The sequence below is a fragment of the Podarcis erhardii genome, assembly GCF_964252035.2.
Source record: "Podarcis erhardii genome assembly, chromosome: 14".
In the NCBI taxonomy this organism is placed as follows: Eukaryota; Metazoa; Chordata; class Lepidosauria; order Squamata; family Lacertidae; genus Podarcis; species Podarcis erhardii.
Window position 1 is genome coordinate 25,724,488 of NC_138503.1, and position 23,856 is coordinate 25,748,343.

Here is a 23,856-nt window from a genome sequence, read left to right on the forward strand (position 1 = left end):
GGGCCCAACAATTCTGCTTCAGGCCTCAAAACAAGAGTGATGGGGCACATGTTAACTCTTGATCCATAAGCTTTCCTATTTCTATTTTCGGGAAGTAATGTAAGACTTGTGGACCAAACTCATCCCTACAGACTTGTCCCCTGTGCTCTATTTAGTTAAGCACAAGCTGCGCTTAACTGGCACTGGCTTCTTTGACTAGAGCTGGGGAAATTCTAAGCTGAAATCACAAACTCAGCCACAGAGCTCACTGGGTGACCTTGAGCCATTGGCTGTCTCTTGGTCTCCCTCATAGTATAGTTGTAAGTATTGACGGGGAGGGGGGTCACGGAAGAGCCCATAGATGCTGCCTTGATTTCCTTGGGGGATATGTGGGGTGAAAATGGAGTGAATACATTTAATTGGCATTTCTGTGTTCTGCAAACAAGGGAAGAAGTTCGCAAGAGCAGTATGGCAGGAATGAAAACACACACACAGTTGCAGAGCAAATACAGAAATAAATATCATTGTTCACATTTACAGAGTCTTACAGTTACTGTAGATTCAATATGAAGGAATAGCTTCCTTTTTATTTATCATTTGTTAATGGGGCTGCCAAAGCCACTTATCAGAAAAAGAATTTATGTACATTTAAAAAAAATATTCGATATAGCTTCTTCCACCCTTGCAGAGAACATTTTTTTACAGTTTTAAACATTCTTCTGAAAAACAAGATCATAATTACATAGATTAGGTGTTAACTCTTCAGCTGCATTTGGTCAGAGACTCTTAAAATGCAACCTTCCTCAAAGAGGGAATCTTCAGTACTGGTATTGATTAAATACAGTAAGTTCTAAAATTTCAAAGAAAGGATTTGCCGGTGATGCAGAATTTGGGCTGAAGCATATGGGCTGAGGCTAGCTTACCTGCAAATATTCATTCCTTTTTTAAGAGGTATGCAAAATTTAATCCAGGTGGAAGGAAGTGGTAGGGGGATTGGAGCACATCAGTGAGAAAAGGGCCTTCTTGTTGGTGCATCCTCGTCTGTCCTGCATACACTCTCTTCTTTTATTATTATTTATTTATTGAATTTATATACCGTCCTATACCTGGAGGTCTCCTCAGACAGTTCTTCACTGAGAGGTGGGCAGCCAATGTCGTTTTCAGATGTTCTAACCAAGTGCCTGCTATTTATCTTGTTAAGTATTTCACTGCATTCCTAGGATGAGATCTGAATGTTAGTAAAAGGTGTTGAAGGACTCAAGAAACTTCATATGGGTAGAGGCTTCCCCACATAAATCAGCGTTTAAAAAAAATACTGTACTATCGTCCATGTGATGCTGTCCCCAGAATTGATGTGTGTGCAAGGACCCTCTGAGCCCCATGGAGCTGTTGGATCGCGTTGGATTATAAGATTTTACTGGGTTCTTTGAGGAACTCTGACAAAGGGGGTGCCTTTCCCCCTAATCTGACCAACACGGCTTTCGCTTGACCTTCTTACCCCTACCCTCCCTCTAAGAGGGCTCACCGGGTACCTGTTTGGCACATTGCGCAGGGATTGGAACAAGCTTTGCTGTTGTGCGTCTCTCTCTTGACAGTTGAAAGTGAGCGCTATGCCTACGTTGGTCTTCATAATTCTTGAGGAACCGTCAGATGTTCCGTCAAAGCACCTTCCCAGAGCTATCTCCTTGGCTGTCCTGGGATCCTGGTCTGTAACTGTGTAGATCCCATAGTTGTGACCAAGAGGGTCAAGAGGCGCCAACATGGTGTACTGACTGGAGTCGTTGTTGACCGCAACGGGAAGGTGGTTCACCAGATACTCATGAAGTGTGCTGCTGACACTCTCCCGGTAGCAGTTCCCTTGTGGGATGATTTTCACCAGTGTCCGATCAACACGTTCCTGGTCATACAACATGCCGCTGCACTTGAATTCCAGGCACGCTGCTGAAATATTGGGTCGCTCTTGGTCACGGATACTACGGACATCTCTGATGCCGTACAGCTGGCCAACTGTCCGTGGGTGCGTGCCCCCCATGTTGCGAGACCTCACATTCACCTCCAGGGGCCCATTGATCCTCACCTTGACGTAGCAAGCCCTAAATTCCATTGGCTTAGGCCACCAGGCCAAGTAGTCTTCTGTCCAGTTCATGGGGTCATCCTCGTTGAAAGGAACTGTGTTGTAGTCATACCTGTCTCCTTCTACCCTGTAAAACCTGAAGTGAGCGGCACTATGTGGAGCCACTTCACATTCTCGAAGTTTCTCGTAAGGGTATATGGGGCCGTTGCTCTCTTCGGCGGCGTTCGGAGTGGGCTTTGCCACGCTGATGCTGAAAGCGGTCTTCTTCACATTACGATCCACGTGGTCTGTCCGCCGGTACTTCAGCTTATTGAGATACGGCTGCGGGACTCCAACAGCAGTAGGACTAAGCCTTGGAGATGAGGGGACAGCTTCAAGCTCCTCCTCTCCGAGGCTCGCCATGATGTAAGCGCTGTAGGCATCTGGGTTTTGGTCATCGCAGAAAGCGGGCACACAAACGCCATTGGAGCCAGTGACAGCGCTGTCAAAGCGGCCCCATGCTCTAGGATTGGTTGAGTAGCCTGGTGTGGGCTCCATGTTGATAACGGAAACCACCACCCCCGTAACTTGTTCACTGGGCATGTACCTTTCGCTTCTGTAAGTGCGCACCTTGATATAGCACCGCCTGCTCTCTGGGACGTCAAGGTTGAAAAGCCTCCTTTCCCTTATCTCCATGTTACCTACCAGAAATGTCCGCTCTTCTCGCTTGCTGCGCCTTCTCTGGTCAAGCTGGAAGTCTCCTTCCTCTTCCCATAAGCCTGTCTGGGGGTTCAGAGACCAGAGCTTCATTCCCTTCAGATGTTCTGGCATCCTCACCTGAGCGGAGTCTAGGCGGACTTTCACTTTCCCTGCGTTGAGCGTTTCGGCGGAGGTTTCATCCGTGAAATCCATGGAAAACATGCCATATGTCCACAGAGGGAGCATGTCGCCTTCGTCGTCTACAAAGTTCAAGTCGCTTTGTGCTATGGCTGCACTAGAGACATTCCTTGGGTCCAAGAAGGTCACACTGGCTTTCACCTTCCCAGCATAGAGTTCTCCGTTCTGTCTATAGAACGTATTGGGGGGAATTTCCAGTTCGGCTATCGGGTCGTCTCCCTCTATAACTCCCAGAGGTATCACGCTGGTCTCTGTCGACTCCAGCGTGACGGGCGGATTCTTCCTTAACATCTTGATCTCGTGGAAGACGGTTCCGCCATTTTTGTTGAAAGGCAGCACCTTGGTTGTGTTCACAAACTTCTGAAGGCGATCGACGAACGTGAGGACCAGCCTCTCTGTGTTGGGGGGCACTTGAATGGAGAAGGTTCCCTTATAGCCGGTCATGCTCACCCTGTTATTCCCCATGTATATATGGCCAAACCTCATGGGCTCTTGCGTGTCGGAAGCCACGGCTCTTCCGTGCACCGTCACCTTGGCTTCAACGCACTTCTGACAGCCGCACCTCACATTCACTTTGATGGGAAGTGTGTACCCAGAACAGGTTAATTCTCGTGTCTCCATTCTGGAGACCCCACAGCAGTAAGCGGCAACGTCTTTGCAGCGGAGGCCGTTATCCAACATCCCAAAGCAGGCACTGGATGGGCATCTGCCAACGTCATAGTAGAAGGAGCCTGTTGAGTTTTGGAAGCAGTCGTGTGGCAGCCGGATGAGATAGCTCTCAGGCCTTGGGTTGCAAGGAGCTTCATTCTTTGCTGTTGAAATAGATTTCATATGTTAGTTTCTTGTGCAGCCATTTCTATGAGGGTTCAGGGACTTTCCTTATGCAGGAATGTTGTTCAAGCCAAAAAGTGAGAGTTCTGAACCCATGTAACTAAGGGCCGAATAACTCAGGATACTAATGACATGGGTTTCCATTGAGTGAAGAACTTTTCTCTGGAAAGTAGCTAGCAATGGGGGAGAGTCATCGAATTGTAACACTGGAAGGGACCCCAAAGGTCATTTAAATCAACCCCCTTGCAATGCAGGAATGTGCAGCTGCAATCCATATGGGGATCGAATCTTGGCGTTATCAACACCACATTCTTACCAACAGAGCTAAGCTGGTGAAATTCAATTCAGTTTGCATTTAAAGGCAAATCTGCGTAATTCACACTCTCCAAATGATAAGCAAACCCAAACAGCACTTCTTCAAAATTCACGCTTTTCTGAAATTTGCAGTTCTCTAGCCACGTAATGTGTACAAAAAAATGCACCAGCTAGGAGAAAATGCACACATTTGTCAAAATAGCACATTGTAATACACTACATATTAGGCAAATTGCATACAAAAATGTGTGCATTAGGAAAAAGCTGCATAAAAATGATGGATTTTCATGAGCTTGCTCTCGTTGTTTTCAAGCAAACTACAGTGGTACCTCTGGTTAAGTACTTAATTCGTTCCGGAGGTCTGTTCTTAACCTGAAGCACCACTTTAGCTAATGGGGCCTCCTGCTGCTGCTGGGCCGCCAGAGCACGATTTCTGTTCTCATCCTGAAGCATATATTCTCATCCTGAAGCATATATTCTCATCCTGAAGCATATATATCTATACATATATTGTAGCGCGCGCGTGTGTGTGTGTGTGTGTGTGCATATGTGTATTGCTTTTATGTATAATTTTTTTAATTGACACCATTACTCCCCTTGTAAACTACCGTTGTTTTTTGTTTTCTTTCTGGTCTATGACCGTAATAAATTAATAATTTCATTTCATTTCATTTCATTTCAACTTAAGGTTGGGAAAATGAGAAACTGAAATTTGACAGCTTCACCAATCCTTGCAAGAAGCCAAATGGCACGAGAGGGAGAGGGGAATTTTTTTACATTTTCCTATGTAATTAGCAGCCATGGGGGACCCCCAGCCTAGCTCAAAAGATTAAGAGCCCCTATACCTCCCAAACCAGGGTCCCAATCCAAGCTGAGTCTCCTATGCTGGCAAATTGTAAGAAGAAGAGGAATCCTGCACTCAAACTGTGTGATTAACATGTATATAGTTAAATCACCATACGTTGTCTAGACTGATTCCTGGACATTATAGATGGAGAGAACAGCTAGCCCATCATGAGTGCAGCTTCGCAGCCAGATTACAAAGGGGGCACCTGCTTCAGGTCTGTTTGCCATGGGGCCTAGCTGCTGTGGTGCCATAGAACTCCAACTTGCCTCCTTCCCTCCTGTTTCTAAATGTTTCATTTGTTCCATGTTCAGCTAAGCAACAGTTTTTACCATATGGATGCCGGGTATAAAATACAGGCAGAATATTTGCAGCTGCATACCTTTAAAAACACACACACACAAAAACTGGTGCATTTTGTGATGGCACTACTTTTGTATTTTGCAAAAAATAAATTTTGCTAAAAGATAAATAGATGCCAAAATATATTTTTAAAAAAATCTTGTTTAGGATATGCATTTGGAAATGCATACGCTAAGATAAAATAATATTGTATAGATATTTTTAAAAATGGCAACAACGTGTGAAAGGGGGAATTGAACAGACTTCTGCATGAACATATGTGAAATCAACACAAACTATAGAAATCCACCCATCCTTGCTTGCCTCATAAAGGCAATTTCCTTGCTTGAATTAATTTATTTATCTCATAAAATGTATATACAGTGGTACCATGGTAGTCAAACATCCGAAGTTCCTGCAGGCAATCGGAAGCTGCACCGTGGTTTTCGAACTGTTTCGAGAGTCGAACAGACTCCTGAAGCGGATTAAATTTGAGAACCAAGGCACAATTGTACTGCTTAATTGGGGGGGGGGACACTCCAAGCAGTCCAGTCCCACTTCCACTCTGTGGTGTGGGTGTGCACTGGAACTGCCCCACTTGCTTCCATACACTATAAGTAAGGAATAGCGAAGACTTGAAGACAACCACCACTTCTGCCTCCCTGCCCCTCCAAAAATGGTTTCTCACCTGTTATGGAAAGTGTGGCCGCTCGGGACTTCACAGATCCTGCATCATTGCTGGTCTTGCAAAAATACTCTCCAGCTTGGTCCATTTTCAAGTTCTTTATCACCAGGTTGCTTTTGTACTTATAGAGTGAAGGGTCTAGCAAGGTTTCGTTATGGTACCTGTAGTATTTTCAGAAAGGGAAGACTCAAGGCTTAGAATCAAAGAGATATATTTTTTCTACCTCTCTTTGCTTTTGTGGATTTTCCAGGTCTGCTGTCTTGATGATTTATCCCCTTTCCCCACCCTGGAAATGAAAAGCTAATGGGAGATCTGTGATAAAAGTTTATTGAATCAATAGCAGCCTCGTACTCGGCGTTGCTCAGGAATGCCAAAAAGATCAGTGCAGTTTTGAAAGTTTCAGGCTGCCATTGTGATTCAAAATGGCGTCCAATTGCATCCAAACATAAAAAGCTGCTTCCTGATCTGAGGAACCATTGTGCAAAATTGGGTAAGCAGTAGCCCTATGAATAGCGAACAAACAAAACAACGTTCCAAAATAAATAGTAGATCAATAATGTGAAGAAATTAGCAGTATATCTCTAAGAACCAAGTGTTTGGGACAAACAAACAGGTGATGGGTTTATCACCCAGACTCCTCCCTCCATCAGTTGTCACTTGGCATTAGTCATTCCACCAGGCAGCAGCAGATGCAGGAAGAGAAGGGAAGCAGGACTGCTCCATCAGCACAGCAACTTCTGTTGCCTCCTTTCCCTGAACTTTTTCATTCCACCTGGTCAGCACAACAGTTTGTAACCTTTCAACTTGTAGATGAGTTTGCCTATCTCTTCCTCCCTCCCAATCCATTTTCCTTTTGCACTGTGTTTTTGTTTTTTCATAAGCCTTTTAACTGAATTGCAAGCCATTCTGCAAGTCTCTCTCTCTTTTTTGCTGAAGAGCAGGATTAAAAATTGGGACGCGGGTGGCGCTGTGGGTAAAAGCCTCAGCGCCTAGGGCTTGCCAATCGAAAGGTCGGAGGTTCGAATCCCCACGGTGGGGTGCGCTCCTGTTGCTCGGTCCCAGCACCTGCCAACCTAGCAGTTCGAAAGCACCCCCGGGTGCAAGTAGATAAATAGGGACCGCTTACTGGCGGGAAGGTAAACGGCGTTTACGTGTACTGCGCTGGCTCGCCAGATGCAGCTTTGTCACGCTGGCCACGTGACCCAGAAGTGTCTCCAGACAGCGCTGGCCCCCAGCCTCTTAAGTGAGATGGGCGCACAACCCTAGAGTCTGTCAAGACTGGCCCGTACGAGCAGGGGTACCTTTACCTTTACCTTTAGGATTAAAAATTGTCATTGTCAATAAATATTGTGGTTGGTATTCAGCTAGGCTTTACTCAGACTAAACCCATTGAAATGAACGGAACTGAGTTAGATACCTTAATTTTAGTGGTCTACTCTGATTAGATCTTGGTTGAACACCACCCTATTTAAAGAATTGTTTATTCCAGTGCGATTAGGAAGCTTCATACGTTCTGGGCTCACAATTTCTCCCCTCCAAAAGCTTTCCCATCTGCAGTTTTCCACACGGGCAATTACTCTTATGACTACACACGTCAGAAGCACTAGGGTGGGTAGCAGCTAATGTTGATTTTGGGACAGAAAACATCCCTCCTTTTCCACGCTGCTTTGTGTTCCTTTAACAGCCCCAAAACCATGTTGGGGCTTCACAACATTCAATTCCATGTAATATAAAAGGTGCCGCTTCACGTGGTTACATTTGCTGCTTTAGAACAAAACTAATGTCAGTGGGAGCTTAATGAAATAAAGACTGTGGCATTAGTGTAATGACTTAATTATAGCTTTATGCAGTTTTTATAACCTATTAAGGAACACACTTTGCCTGTGTGAACTTTAAGGACTTACCAAAAGTATCGGTCAGGTACCGGGTCTCCAACAGCCTGACAACAGAAAGAAACACTTTGTCCCTCTCTCCTGGCTTTGCTCTCAGGATGCGTCACCGTGTACGGTTTTTCTGGGGGCAGAAAATATTCCTCACTGAGTTGGCTTACATAGCTGGATTTACCATTTCCTGTGTTTGATCCAGACCTGGAGAACCTCAGGCCTGCCAGCCTAATTAAACCCACAAGGCCATTTCCTCCCAAATTACAGCCACCTGCTCCACCCTCGATGTTATATGTGAGCTCAGGTGTGTGGCAGGTAACAAGAGTGTGGCTCCCATCCCTTTGAACAGTTTGCACTGAAGTTGCTTGTTAACAGACTTTGTTTACCTGCTCTTTCCAAGTGGATGTGGACTGATGAGGAACGTCCGGAACTCTCGGGGACGATGACCAAAGCTGTTTTGTAATTTGGCTTTTTGATCTGCAAGGCGGTTTTGCCATCAAGGCACACGCCAGGAACCTGAAACTCTCCATTGCTGTCAGTCATTGTCAAGAGTTTTGTCGGCTTGGTTTGCAAGGAGACGGTTGCACCGACTGCAGGGCCACCACCTTGCAAGGAGACTTTGCCACGAAGCAGGTGTTCCTCGCACATGCAGGTGTCACATTCAGCATTCACATGGCCCATGGAGCAGGTCATGTTGCAAACTGCGGGATGGAGAAAACAGCCGGTTATGACACATCACATCATTTTTTATTTGACTACGTACACAGCTTGCACACAGAATACAGTACTCCCCAAAGAATGCTGGGAAGTGTAGTTTGTTAAGGCTGCTTGGCATTGCAGCTCTGTGAGGGGTGAACTACAGCTCCCAAGATTCTTTGGGGGACCTCATGTGCTTTAAATGTATGGTGTGTACACGGTCTTCTCTGAAACCAGCACAATTAAGGGTTGTATCCAATGAAGTTACAGACCTACTTAAATTATGGATCTAAGTTAGGTGTGTCCATTAATTTCAGTAAGTCTACTCTAAGTATGACTGGTGTTGGAGACAACCCCAAAAGAAGGAAGAAAAGAATTATCCTAATAAACACATTTTTACTTGCAGTTTTCTGACTAATGTACACATTTTTGCAAGGATTGTAAAAATGTGTTTTACTAATGTGTTCATTTTTACACACACTTTCCGCTAATATTTGCATTTGATGCCATGAGTGCTGGAAAGAAGACTGCTCTCTGCTGCAGGGCTCATTTCCACAAGTGTGAATTTTGGGTGGCTATATTTCGGTTCTCATATTATTTGAGAAAGTGAGAATTTGATATATTCCCCTTTAAAAGTGAACTGAATTGAATTTCCCTCCCATCCCTAGACAGAGCTGAAAGGACCACAGTCACCACAGCCTTTCCTCAAAAATCCACATTTAGGCAATGCCTTTGTTAGCAGTAGTATAGTGGAAAATTCAGATGTGCAGGGCTCTTCCATGACAAACACTGCCACACCTCCTCACAGCCATGCCCCCTTCTAAGACTATACAAAATTCCGAGAATATGGCTATAATTCTACAACCACAATAATATTTGTTGTTGTTGTTACAACAATCAATGCAGATCTCCATTGGTTGCATTTCAGCAAGATCTATTTTCTGTGGACATAACGTGGGCAAATGATTTGAAGTCCTCCAATATATTCTTTCTGTGTGACTTATTTATGTTTCCTTGAAGTTCCATTGTATATAACAGAACTTGCATACCATTCCCTTGAAACGGAAGCACCTTGCGTTTTCAGTGTTCATAAATGCTTAGCTTTGGAACATACAGAACAATGGCTCCTCAGTGATCTTACCACTCTCTTTCTCCAAAGTGACCCTTGGAGCCAATCCTCAGTGGCTGACTCACCTCTTTTCACTCTGATTGGCTCCAATCAGCAGAAAGGGTGGGAAGACTTCATCTCAGTGGCCAAGAAGCTCCCCTTTCATGCCGATTGGTTGACCCCAGTATGCTGGAGGGAGGGACCCTTCTGGGACCCAGTTGCAGAAATAGCAATGGGTCTTCAGCCCCAGACCACAACACCTCTTGTTGGTTAGGGACCAACCAAACTCTCACAAAATTGTGACAAGCTTTTGAGTGCTCTTCATCAAGCAAGATGCTACACAAGGCATTGTGGGGGCAAGAGTTTGAGGTATTGGGGTGGGAATATGCAAGTACAGTTCACCTATAACACAGTCTTAGAATTTTATTGGGGGCACCTGAGCAAGGAGGTCCAGGACAGCGTCGTCCTTCCTCGCTCACTTCTTTGCAGTGTGGCTCCTGAAGGCTTTCCGCGAGACAGGTCCTGGTCCGAGTCTGGACACCATCCTGTTCACATTTTCCAGAACATTCGCTCCACGTTGACCACGAAGACCATAACATTTTGGAATCTTGAGGTAAGGAGTCTGGCAACAAGCATTCTGAGTGAGTAAATGTTTTTACAAGACTGTTTGTGCAATTATTGTTTTAAGGGGAAATACTAGGAGAATCCAGTCTGCCTTAAAGCATCCTGGATTGCTTAAACTAAAAGCCTAAAACTAGCCTATCTTTGCTTCCCTTTTAAGTTGCAAAGGGATGACACTCTGCTGAACTCACAAATGTGAGGAAGGAAGATTAATATCTAATAAATATAGCCTCTCCTAACATCTATTCAGGGACGCGGGTGGCGCTGTGGGTTAAACCACAGAGCCTAGGACTTGCCAATAAGAAGGTCGTCAGTTCGAATCCCCGCGACGGGATGAGCTCCCGTTGCTTGGTCCCTGCTCTTGCCCACCTAGCAGTTCGAAAGCACGTCAAAGTCAAAGTGCAAGTAGATAAATAGGTACCGCTCCAGCGGGAAGGTAAATGGCGTTTCCATGCGCTGCTCTGGTTCGCCAGAAGCGGCTTAGTCATGCTGGCCACATGACCCAGAAGCTGCATGCCGGCTCCCTCGGCTAATAAAGTGAGATGAGCTCTGCAACCCCAGAGTCGGCCATGACTGGACCTAATGGTCAGGGGTCCCTTTACCTTTTAGCATCTATTCACACCCCAACCTAAAAGAGGATTAGGCAAATTCCTGGAGGGTAAGGCTAATGGTGGCTATGTTCTGCCTCTACTGTTGAATACCAGTTGTTGGGAATCACAAGCGGGGAGAATGATGTTGCAGCCAGTTCCTGCTTGTGGGCCTCTGGTTGGTCACTGTGAGAACAGGATGTTGAACTACATGGATGTCTAGCCTGATCCAGTGACCAGGCCCTTCTTATCTGGTGAGCACTTACCTATGGGGCACAGGAAACGCACAGCATAATTCAAGCATGTTTGCCCTGCAGGCTGCTCCTTGTTCAGGCACCAGAATCCTTCCTGGGCATTGGAGTGAACCACCTGGCCTGTGCTGGCGGCAGGGATCCAGTCTGTCGTTCGGGCTTCAACGCGGATGGGCCTGGGACACAACCTGTCCCGATAGTAGAAGCGGATAGCATCTGTGCGCTCGTAATCCCCATTGCCTCCAGGGTGGTCAATGTTAAACCAAGTGGTCCATCTCACATTGCCTGGATAACAGAGAAGGATGCAGGGTGCCTCTCACTTACCTGGAAACCTTCTTATCTTCCATCAGTTTTATGGTTTAGAATTAAGAAACCCCCGAGCTTAGCATGAGTATTAAGATGGAAAACATGATTTGGAAAAGACACCGATGGGAGGACCATAGCTAAGTGCTGAGACATCTGCCTTGCAGGCAGAAGCTCCTCATCTTTGGCTGAGTTCCTTGCATCTCCAGGTATGTCGCCTGGGAATGTCTTCTGCCTGAGGCCCTGGTCACTGTCAGTCAGTGTAGATAATGTGGAGCCAGATGGACCTATAGTCTCTTAAATGAGGTTTCATATGACACAGCCTTGCAGGATCTCATCTAACTCCAAAAAGCTGTTTTTAGCTAGTATGTATATAATTCAGCTCTACTTTAATTTGTCCCCTCCTTCTCTTCACCCCTTTGATTGGTTAACTGTCTACTGAGCTTTCATTTTCTATTTTCTTAATCCAATGTAAACTGGAAAGTTTGCAGGGAAGGGCTCAGTGTTAGAGCATCTGCTTTGAATGCAGAAGGTCCCAGGTTCCATTTCTGACCTTTCCAGATAGGGCTGGGAATGTCCTCTGCCTGAAATCCTGGAGAACCACTGCTAGTCAGTGCAGACAATACTCAGTGCAGATGGACCGATGGTCAGGCTTCATAAGCCAGCTTGCTTGGTTCCTCCACTTGCTCTTAGACATATTCAGAATCACTTTACACAGTGAAAGTGGTGTTGTATACTGACGAAGAGACTGATCTATGGATCAGAAAGTCCCTGGTTTGAACCTCGCTTGCACCATAGACCCTGTTGGTAAGCCACTCTCTTTCACTCTCTGCCCCACAATCCTCAATTTTTATTTTATTTCCGTATTTTTCGCTCTATAAGACGCACCAGACCACAAGACGCACCTAGTTTTTGGAGGAGGAAAACAAGAAAAAAAATATTCTGAATCTCAGAAGCCAGAACAGCAAGAGGGATTGCTACACAGTGAAAGCAGCAATCCCTCTTGCTATTCTGGCTTCTGGGATAGCTGCGCAGCCTGCATTCGCTCCATAAGACGCACACACATTTCCCCTTACTTTTTAGGAGGGGAAAAGTGAGTCTTATAGAGCAAAAAATATGCTATATAGATATTTGATTACTTTAAAAAAACAACCCACAACCTCACAGCAGTTTACAAAAAAGAATAAAACAACTAAACTACCCGTAAAACACAGTTAAAAACAACAATTTAAAACCTCTGAAAACAGTGTTTCCCAAACTTGGGTCTACAGCTGCTTTTGGACTACAATCCCCATTATCCCTTGCTAGCAAGACCAGTGGTCAGGAATGATGGGAACCGTAGTCCAAAGGCAGCTGCTACTCTAAAAATAAGTAACATCAACGATAAGCTAAAAACCAGGTTAAAGCATATCAACATTACAGTGGTACCTCCGGTTACGAACTTAATTCATTCTGGAGGTCCATTCTGAAGCCGAAACCGTTCTTAACATGAGGCGCGCTTTCGCTAATGGGGCCTCCCGCTGCTGCCGCACCACCGGCGTGCGACTTCTGCTCGCATCCTGGGGCAAAGTTCGCAACTAGAGGCATCTACTTCCAGGTTAGCGGAGCTCGTTACCCAAAGCATTCGTAAGGAGGATGGTACGTAACACGAGGTTCCACCGTACACATATATGGAAAGGCTTGCCTAATCAAATTTTTTTTAGCAGGCATCTAAAAGACCACAGTGAAGGTACCCGCCAGATGTCAATAAGCAGGGAGTTCCAACTTTCTGGGTGCGGGGAAATGAGAGCAATTACCATGGCTAACCTTTGACCTATGCTCACCCCCCACCAAACCTTTTTGTAGCTACTGAATGCTTGACTAAGGTGGGCTTTTGGCATGGTCTAGAAAGGCTCCCTTTCTGTTCTCATGAGGAATAAATGGACCAGGTGCTGCCACCGCTCCTTACACCAGTCCGACATATTCTGCCTGAGGAGGCTGCCTTCTCTGCCTATTGGCAGGACCGGCCTTGAAATGGGCTGCGGTTCTATGTTTGACTTTCGCTGTCCAGCAAACGCAGCCAGGCCGATTCTCTTTTGCCGCTCGCCAAAAGTTGTTCAGCAGTGGCAGGACTTACTTAGTATGTTTTCCATTACTGAAGAAAGTCGTGGAGACAAACTGGTTGGATCTGTTGTAAATTAAATCATTCTCTTTTTTTAAAGGAATGGCAAAGTCCGAGACATCCTCCCTCTTTCCTAAAACAAAACTACTAGAGATGGGAAATGACTTACTGTCTGGACCACGTTTGATCAGAGGGTTGTACAGTTTCTGTCCTGGCTTGATCCTGCTGACTGATTGCTTTAGAACTCGCTCGCCTCAGGGAGAGAAAAGTCAGGAGAAAAACATAATCAAACCAGCTGGAGAAAATAACATATTGAAATGATAACAGTAGCATAAATTCTATTATACCCAGCTATTAGTTTCTAGAGAATACGTACTGGGAGTCCTCAATGCTCCTTGTGATGCTGGAATTTTGTAAATGCATGTCCGCTTCAATTCCTGATGTGTAGAGACACTGTGGTTACTCAGTGTAGGAATGGGTGAACCTTTCAAATTTTGGTTTCTTAAAGTTTCTCGTTTTTTCCAGCCTTAAGTTCAGGTCTCTACATTTCCACATTAGTTTGCAATGTTTTGTTTCATGTCCTGATGAAAATTCACCAGCATTTTAATACCAGTCTCTCGTAATGTACATATTTGTAGCTGCAATCTCTCCTTATATACACATTTTTGCAAAGCAATGTTCCCTAGTATAATACCTAAGGCTCAGCCTGGATAGCTCAGTTGGTTAAAGGGTGGTGCTGATAACGCCAAGGTTGCAGGTTTGATTCCCGCTTTATATTCCTGCATTGCAGGGGGTTGGACTAGATGATCCACGGGGTAACTTCCAACTCTACAATGCTTCGATTTTAGTATGGTTTTTCTGCTCACTATAATATATACATTATGTGCACACCCTGCCCTAGCATGTGCACATTTGTACACATTCTGTGGCTGGAGAATTACACTGCAAAACTGGGAGAAGCACAAATTTTGGTTCACGGATTGTTTCAGAAAGTTCATGCAGGTTTCCCTTGAAATGCAACCTGAATAAATTTCTTTCCAGCCCTACTAAGCATCCCCTGTACATGTCCATAGGTTCACATATTCCAAAGCATCCTAAATATGTTCTGGGACTCGGCCTGCCTCAAACAGAGCCTTATTTAGAGCCAAAAAGAGCCAGAAAATGACTCCCTTAATATAATGGCATCAGTGCACAGGCTTCTTTATAGAGAACATGGAAAGGTTGTTTTTTTTGGGGGGGGGGGCGGAGATCTCTGCCTGAAAGTGCTCACTGTCTTGGGTCTCAATTTTTGTTGCTCATGTTACTCTCTAAACAGAAGGGGAAACAACAGGATATGGAGGAAATGGAGAGAAATATTTGACCCTCTAGATGAGGGGACAGCAAGGTTTATCTTGCCTGGGCCAGATCAGTCCCACGGAGATCCCGGATTGTGCGTGTGTGTGAGTGATTTTCAGCAGACACAATTTTCGGCGATGTGGAAGTGAGTCCCCGTGCTGCACTGCATAGGTTTAGCGCAGAGCGCAAGTGGGCATCTCAGTTCAGGGAAGGTTTGTGGGCCGGTCAAACAACCTCCGCGGGCCACTTCCGGCCCATGGGCCTTAGGTTGCTGACCCCTGCTCTAGATTCAACTAGCCATTTAGATTCAATTTAATATTTAAACGTTTTCCTATTCTGTTCTAACCAAAAGTGGCTTATGACACAAAATAGCGGAAGTACAGTGGTACCTTGGTAGTTGAACAGCTTGGCTCCTGGGCAAATTGGCTCCCGAACACCACAAACCTGGAAGTCAGTGTCCCTGTTTGCGAACGTTTTTCGGAAGCCAAACATCCGATGTGGCTTCCAATTGACTGCAGGGAGCTCCTGCAGTCAATTGGAAGCCACGCCTTGGTTTTCGAACAGTTTCAAGAGTCGAATGGACTTCCGGAGCAGATTACGTTTGAGAACCAAGGTACCACTGCATGATCTAAGATATTAAAATGACATGTTCAATATAGCCATATTGATAATATATTCCAGCTGCGGCTCCTCTTCCTGTCCTCCACACAGCAGAGTCTCTGAGATGCCAACCCAGATCCTTCAAAGGACCACCCCAAAGTGCTGTCCTCCCATGACCTCCACCCAGAAGCAGGATGTGCCCCCCCCCCTCGGCACCAGGACTTCACATATGTGGTGTTCTTCTGGCTCTTCTGGGCCCTGCCTGGCCTACAAAGGTGACACTCTGCAGGTGCCAGGGTGGAAAGATTGCCCCACCCCCTGCCCCAATTCTGCTGCCATCTCTGTTGGTAGAAGCCTTATTGGCCACAGTGCTGGGCAGCCTCACAGCTGTAACAACAGCTCCCAAGTGGAGCTCTCTGCATACACATACACCCCCCCACACACCCAATAGATGTGCGTGCAAAGGAGAGGCGAGGGGGTGCTTGTAAGCATTTGGCAATGTGGTGCAAGAGCAAAATTGTATAGTCTGCTGCAGACCTTTTCCCTTTTTTTTTGTGCTATACAAGACATTAGGCATTAAGGGGAGGAAGGGAAACAACTCCCAGACTCTAAAAGGAAGCCAGATGACGATTCGAATGAAAATGAAAAATCCAGAAAGTTAAGAGAGGAAATGACTGGCTGATACAACCTCCCTTTGTGGTTCTGTAGGCTCGGCTTGCTTGTCGCTGCACAGACTTGGCTGAAGCTAAACTCCTCTTCTAATTCCTTCCTGTGGAGGTAGACCATGGCTTGTTGGCCAAGTCCCTGGCACTGCTTGCCCTTAACTGCAAGGAAGGATGTGATCCCATTGCCAGCACTGAAGAAAGGACTTTGGAGCAGTGTGGTGTAGTGGTTAGGGTCATGGGACTTGTGAGAGCAGAGGCCAAACCCTCCATCAGCCACAAAGCTTGCTGGGTGACCTTAGGCCAGCCACTATCTCCTCTCTTCGCCTAGCCTACCTCACAGGGTTCTTGGGAGGATAAAATGGAGAAGGAGGAGAACCACCTTGAGCTCCTTAGAGGAAAGGTGAGGTAAAAATGTGATTTGAAAATAATATCATAGATGACCTATTTACTGAGTGTTCACCCTGATTTGATTACACAATAGGTTTTCTTGATTACTCAGAGGGTTACACAATAGTGTGAAATGCATCTCACAGAATTATTATTATCATCATTTATTAGATTTAGATACCATCCTTCATCACAAGATCTTAGGGCAGTTCACAAGATTAAAAGTACAAGGTAAAAGCACAATTAATAGTTAAAACAAAGACAACATAATAATACTCCCCTCCTACGACCACATTTAAAAGGCTGGTGTTAATCAGCCAAAGGCCTGGTTGAACAGGACCTTTTTTGCCTGTCGCCTACACATATACAATGAAGGCACCAGATGAATACACTGTCCTTGCATACCAATGAACCTGAAGTCCCATCTGCATTGTATGTTGAAAGCAATTTAACATGTCTTGTCCCAAAATGTTCTGGTAGCTGTAGTTTGTTAAGGTTGCTGGGAGTTGTTAAAAGACACCCCCTATTCCCCTCACAGAGCCACAATTCCCAGAGTTCGCTGGGAAGGGGGATTGCTAAAAACCACTCTGGGAATTGTAGCAGCCAGCACCCTGTACACCCAGGATTCTTTTGGGAAAGCCACGGCGGTTTAAAGTGCTGTCAACATACAATGTAGCTGGGACCTCTGGTTCATTGCCATGCGGTGGGCAGCGCCTCTGTGCAAGATGCGTTTTCAAAAGAACAAATGTTCACGGTGCCTGCCGTTGGTGTAGTGGTTCATTTTATGGCAGCCGACCCAGCCTGTGGGGCAAGAGAGCAGCTGGTTTGAGGATTGGAAACAAAAGGTTTTGTGTCTGTTCCCTGTCAAATTCGGTTTCCACTCGAGTGTGCCAAGCGGCAGCTGTCTGCGCAGGCTGTAGAGCAGAACCTCTTGCAGAGCTGAAACCATGACAAACCCACCTCCCGCCCCCTCAAATGCATCCTCCGCTGAGGAAGGCAAGCAAGGTTGTTGGGGCAGGCAGGGGAGGCCAGAAATTCAGCACACGGAGAAGCAATCACCCCTTCCTATTCCCAGCACAACTCCATCCAGGCCGGTCCTACTGTTAGGCAAAGTGAGGCAACTGCCTTAGGCCGTAGATCTGAGGGTGGAGGCAGCTTTCCTAACCCACCCACCACAGCCATTCCCAAGGGGAAGGGCAGGTGTGTGTAAGCAAAAGACAAGCAAATCTGTCTGTTTGGGTTTCTCACATTCTCATTCCCCCCCCCCCCCAGTCTTGAGTTCCGTTCTCTCCACATCAGTTTTTTGGTTGAGGGATTTAAGTTCTCATGGGTAAGTCACAGGTAGGTCAACTTGAATAACATTTTGAGGGGGGGGGGCAGGTAAGCCCCGCCCTGAATAATCAATTGCAAGACACGGAACACAAATATTATATGGGGTGGGTGAAGGGACCTTGGTTCCTATGATCTCTCAGCCTAACCTACCTCACAGGGTTGCTGTGAGATAAAAATGGAGACGACGAGAACCATGTATGCTTGAGCTCCTTAGGTGGCATATAAATGTGACAAGTAATTAAGTATGTAAATTAATAAAGTATAAAAAAATTGAATGTGAAAATAATTTAATAGTGGACACCCCCCCTTTACATTTAGGCTGTGCATACACAATACATTTAAATCCGCCCACTCAAAGAACCCCAGGAACTGTAATTTGTTAAGGGTACTGGGAAATATAGATCAATGAGGGGCAAACTACACTTCCCAGGATTCATTGGGGGGGGGGCTTTAAATATATGTTGAGGTGGCCAAGGAGTACCTTTTATTGGTCTGCACTCCACAGCCTTCCCAGGTGTTTCCTGAAAATCCCATGGCGTCCTGGGCTGGGAATTCCTACTCCCTGCTGGGCACCTTTTTTTGTTCTCAAGTAACACATTTACTTTTGCACTTTTGAAGAAATCCCTGCAGAATTTTATTTTAAGGTACAAGGAAGGACTTTCCTTAAAAGCAAGGTCTGCAAGCACACCAATCTCTGGCCTTGGCAAACAAGTCTCCCTGGCCTCCTGTGCAACAGTTTGCCCCCTGAGGCAACTCCTCCCTTGGGGCTTTTTCAGATCAAGAAGCAGAGGCAGCCAGGGAGGCTGCGATGTATGAGAGAAATGTTTACTGGGAAGAAAAACACATGCCATCCTTGGCCACCTGCAGGGCCAGGCCACTTTGCCACTTGAGGCAAAACAGAAAATGGCACCTCTGCCGCTGCTTCCTCCCTCCACCCCCTGCCGCACTTCCATTGCTGCCTTAGGCAAGTGGAGACGGCCAGGGGAAGCCCTGGCATGTTGAAGGAGGTGGGGCAGATACAGGAAGGAGCAAGTGGGGTAGCAGAAAAGGAGGCAGAGAGTGGCATGCTCCTTGGGGGCTGGATCTGCCACAACTCCCAGTGATCCCCAGCCAGCTGCCTGAGGTGACTGCCTCATGAGCCTCATGGGCAGGTCATCCTGGTCACCTGGCAACATTAAGGTAAGCTCTATACTTCACAGCCACCAAAGTTATAAAGGAATTCTCAAATGCCCTGCGAATGAGATGCAAAAAAACAGAAGCATCGTTCCTTCCGGAAATTAGAGAGCAAGTTTTGGCCCAGCACAATTCTCGGTGGACCTTTAGTCTGACCCAACAGAGCTTTTTCTGATGGTCTTTCCAGGGCATGCAAAAGCTGCATGAAGAAGACCTTTCTTAGACCTGGATAGCTAAAACAAAACAAAATAATACTAATTTCATCTTTGATGCTCACCGAAAATGCCTGCCACTCCGAGAAGGATGAAGGAAGCCAGGAGGCATTGCTGTGTTGCAGCCATCCTCCAGGGACAGAACTGGTTCCTCGTGGGGAGCTGAGTCCCAGTCAGATTGGATGCATTCAGGTGGTGCCCCTCTGGTTTCAGTGGACGTTTAATCTTTCTGCATGGAACAACTGGGGAAGAAGGAGGACATGTCTATCAATAGGAGCCTGACCAAGGATGCCTTGAGACTCTTGAGACTTTGCAGGGTTCTACTTGGCTACTTCAAAAACAGGAATCTGGACTAGATGGGCCATTGGCCCAATCCAACAGGCCCTTCTTACATTCTGACAAAGTTAATAGATGTGATTAATAAGGGCAAATTCATGTCAGTGGGTCTACTTTGATTAGAATTTAGTTGGATACAGCTGTGACGGCTAAACGCCCCGGAAAGCGTGGGATGAATGGAAGGATTAACGGGAAGACGTATAAACACTCCACCCACAAATAAGGATGAACGGAGGGTGATTGCCGCATGTCGTATAACCGCACCCCCAAAAAAACAAATTAGAGTGAAAGCTCAATAAAGACCAAAGTCTAACCTCCATGTAAGCTTTGTGTAAGCAAATCTGGATGAATGCTCAATAAACAGGGCTTCTAATGGAGCACCCGAATAAAAACACCCATGCCCTCTTAGGCTGTTCTCTCGGGACAGTGACATCATCACCAGAGAGGGTCTGTTCCCTTAGCATCCTGGCCAGGGAGGACACAGCAGACTGAACTTTTAGGAAGTTGGCTCTCCTTGCTCTAACTTATTGGAAAATCGAGTGGATGTTTCCCCTCTCCACCCCCCGCTCTGAAACTCCTGGCATAACTTCTCAAGTATAACAAGAGGGAAGCATGTAGCAGAGACAGTATTCATATCTGTCTATCCACTTAAGCTTCCACACTAAATCTCTTCTGCAGATGATGGCTTCTTGCAATCTCATTGGAGGCCCCCTTTTAAAAGGATTAAACGCCCCCAGAACTGAAATGATTCAAGAATGCTGAAATAACTGAGCTTGGCCACGGCATATCCATCCTGTAACACAATCCTCCCTCCTGAGATTGGAACATCCTCCGAGACATATGCTAAGGAAAATAAAGATCCTTGTTATAGCCAGTTTCACTCGCAAATCAGATAGGAATGTAGCCAGAAATGATGTGGATGTGAAATCTTCCGAAGTGTAAACCCTTTCCCCAGGGCCCTCAGACACAGATGTGTACACGCACTGAGAGAATGTACAAATTATTTTACAAGTTTCTAGTCCTGTTGGTGTTGGGATTTTTTTTTTAAAAGTAAAATGTCTGCTACTAAATACTGAATCCTCTTCTACCCAAACAAAATAGAATATGAGATTGTCCAAGCAGCTAGGCAAGGAAGGAGTCTAGCAGGAACTGAATTCCTAACCCCCAGCTATTGAGATTCCTACTGAAACTCCACTGTGGAGAGTTTCACTAGGCACTGCCCTCATGTCTTCAAGCCTATCATGATGCCCACAAGGTCTAGAAACTTTGATATTTTAAAACTGACATTATAAGGAGTTTTAATACCGTGTCTAATGCCATGTCAGGAGTTGTGTGCATTTGCAGGGAATCCCTATGCAGAATGCAAACCGTCCTGGTAGAATCCTTGCAGGAGGCAACACATTAAGATTAGGGTTGTAATAAAACCTTGCTCAAATGCAACCTTTGGTCAGGTTTTCAAAAATTCAAATCCAAAGTTAGAAATACGTTTTAGGGGCACTTTGGAAAATGCTTCTTGCCATTTGTTTATTTATCTGTTTAAAAGATCTCTATCTCACTCTTCATTAAAATAATCCCAGAGCAGTGTGCAATATAATCAAAAGTATATAAAGTGGCGAAACGTTTAAAAATCGTTTGCCGACCTGGTGCCCCAACCAACATTATAAGGCAAAACATTTGGAGGAGTCCGGGTTGGAGACAGCTGAGTTAAAGCATCCTCACCAACAACGCAAGTCACAAAAGACCCGATCCATTAAACTGTCCCAAAGGAAATGGAACATTGCAAACTTCTTGATGTTCTTAACTCTTGTAAATAAGCTTAACTTTGCAGCATCGCCATGTGATTAGGGCTGGGAGAATTTATCAATTTCACCTTTTTCTCAGTTTCTCATTTTCTTGATTTTAAGTACAGTTCTGCACATTTCCACATTAGTTTGTGATTAATGGGGGGGAAAAGGTTGTCATGAAATTCATCAGTGTTTTTGCAAAGCAATTTTCTCTGACATACTGCATTGTTGTATGTTATTTTCACTAGCGCAGTTATATGCACACTTTATCTCAGTCTACGTATTTTTGTACACATTACTTGGCTAGAGGACAACATTGCAAATTTCAGAGAAGTGCAAATTTTGAAGGATGCCCGTGTTTCCTTTCTCGTATTGTTTCGGAAAGAGTGCATCAGGTAGGTTTGACTTTAAACAAGCATAAATTTGAATTTCTCCTCCAAATCCCTACATGCGTCACCCTGTGTTTTTTTAGAAATCTTGAACTAGAACATCATATATAATTGGGAACACTTCCAGACAACCTAAACATTCATAGTGATTTGTTTGCACTAAATTTGTAGGTTATACGACTTTGTGTCAAGCAATTGTCATCCCATACCTTCCAATGCATTTCACCATCACTTTGGGGGCAGAGCAGGTTTCGTTACGCAAGAGCTCTGGATCAGCTTTAACTGCAACCACCCAAATTTGCTGGTATGTGATTAAATCTCACCCGAAAATAGTGACAGCCTGGAAGGGCCCATGGTTTTGTTTTGTTGCAAACAGATGAAATGGAGGAAAATATGCTATTGCAATTGCCTCCCACACATCTCCTTCAGATCCCTCTGAAGTAAATATGTTTGTGGGGGAATCCATCTGAAGTCTAAAGAAGGTCTGCCCAAGATGTAAACAAAACAGAGTTTAGACGGTTGAATGAAAAAGTGGTTTCTTTCTTTCTTTCTTTCTTTCTTTCTTTCTTTCTTTCTTTCTTTCTTTCTTTCTCTCTCTTTCAAAACTCTTGTTCACATTTGCCAATACATTTCATTGCAATGCAATTAAATAAAGCCTGAACTTTTTGTGTGTGGTGTGTGTGTGTGTGTGTGTGTGTGTGCGCGCGGGGGAGGGAATCATCCATTCCAAGCAAAGCAAAAGGACTTCATATCAGAGACTTAGGCACATCCATCCATTTCTCCGCCAGATGAGAAGCTCTTCATGCTGCCTGGATCACGGTGGTGGCTCTTTATTGAACATCTTTGAAAATTAATGCTCCCCTGCTTTTTCAGATTCTGAATGTTGAGTGATAGCTGGAGAAGAATCGGGAGGAATTTATCCAAGTCCTGAATTCTCTGACCTACTGGTGTGAATAAATTAGGGGCAACCTGTCCTAAATCAGAGGTTCTGTCCTGGCTGGCGTGGTCCCTTCAACTTTCCTAGTCGTTGCAACTTGATGAACCTGCCTTGCAAATCCACTGTTTTCACACTGCAGAACAATTTGTCCTCTGCTCTCTGACACAACTGCCTCTTACAAGCTTCTGACTTACTACTTAACCAAGCATTAGACAATGGTTCCATGGTTAAAAACAACAACAACACATTTTATCTGTTTAGGATATGTATAACTCATTCTTAAAGAAACTTCCCACTTATCAAGATAAATTAAAGCACAGTCTAAATCAAGCGAGCAGCAATTAAATTCGGGTTCCTACCCCTGCCTCTATTTCTTCATGTTGTATGTAAGTGGCTTTTGCATATAACAGCAGCCCAAAGTCAACCTCACACCATTTTTTAAAATGGACTTAATGATGGAGAAGCTCAGATTTTGTTCTGCCTAGTCAAGCTCTAAGAAGTTTGAGATGCTAAGAGAAATAAGTGTTGCAGCTTACCCCAGGCTCCCAGTTCTTTGCGTCTTCTGGACTCCTGTCTAAATACATCCGCTCTGAGTGTTTTCCAACTGCTGGGGTCTCTTATATAGCCTTGTGTAGAGCTTAGGGGGTGGCATTGAGCCACACAGATGGAAAACCTGCTCTGACAGCAAGGAAACCAGAGACTTTTAAAATCCCTTTAAAGGAGGAGATGCAAATGCAAACTTTTTCTGGACGATCAGAAAAAAATGTAACGGCCAGCAGGCTAAGTGGCAGTGCCCTGGAACACACACATGTGTTGAATAACTTGTAAAATCACCTTATTCTGAGGTCCTAGTTCTGAACCACTGGGATCAGTGGGGCCAGCTCCAAAAGGTGGTATGTTTGGGTGTTTGCTGGGGGCCCCAAGCCCATCGCCCCAATGGTGCTGTCCTCATGTCTTATGGAGCACCCCAAAATGTCAGCATCAACATGAGACAGTTGGGTTTACACACCCTGCTTCTTTCAGGTTATTTCCCCCCACCCACAGATGGAAAATGCACCCCAAAAGTCTGCACCACATTTTGCATTCGTGGCAGAGATTTAGCACTTAGGCTGCAGTCAAATGCTTTATAAAAATTAGAAATCTCTCTGTTCAACTGCAAAGCTTTTCTGTTTGTTTGTTTGTTTGTTTCTGTTCTATTCTATTATTGTCC

At 45.2% G+C, this 23,856-nt stretch overlaps 1 protein-coding gene across 1 annotated transcript; it reads right to left on the reverse strand.

The window, feature by feature from the left end:
* Positions 1-634: 634 nt before the first annotated feature.
* On the reverse strand, positions 635-23,230 carry CILP (cartilage intermediate layer protein). Its single transcript, XM_081840210.1, has 9 exons — positions 23,183-23,230; positions 19,266-19,442; positions 13,666-13,749; positions 11,108-11,377; positions 10,070-10,255; positions 8,216-8,530; positions 7,851-7,959; positions 5,950-6,107; positions 635-3,741 (listed from the first exon to the last, which is right to left on the reverse strand). The coding sequence occupies exons 2-9, from the start codon at positions 19,327-19,329 to the stop codon at positions 1,394-1,396; spliced, it is 3,534 nt and encodes a 1,177-aa protein (XP_081696336.1). The 5' UTR covers positions 19,330-19,442; positions 23,183-23,230; the 3' UTR covers positions 635-1,393.
* Between the last annotated feature and the right edge of the window lie 626 nt (positions 23,231-23,856).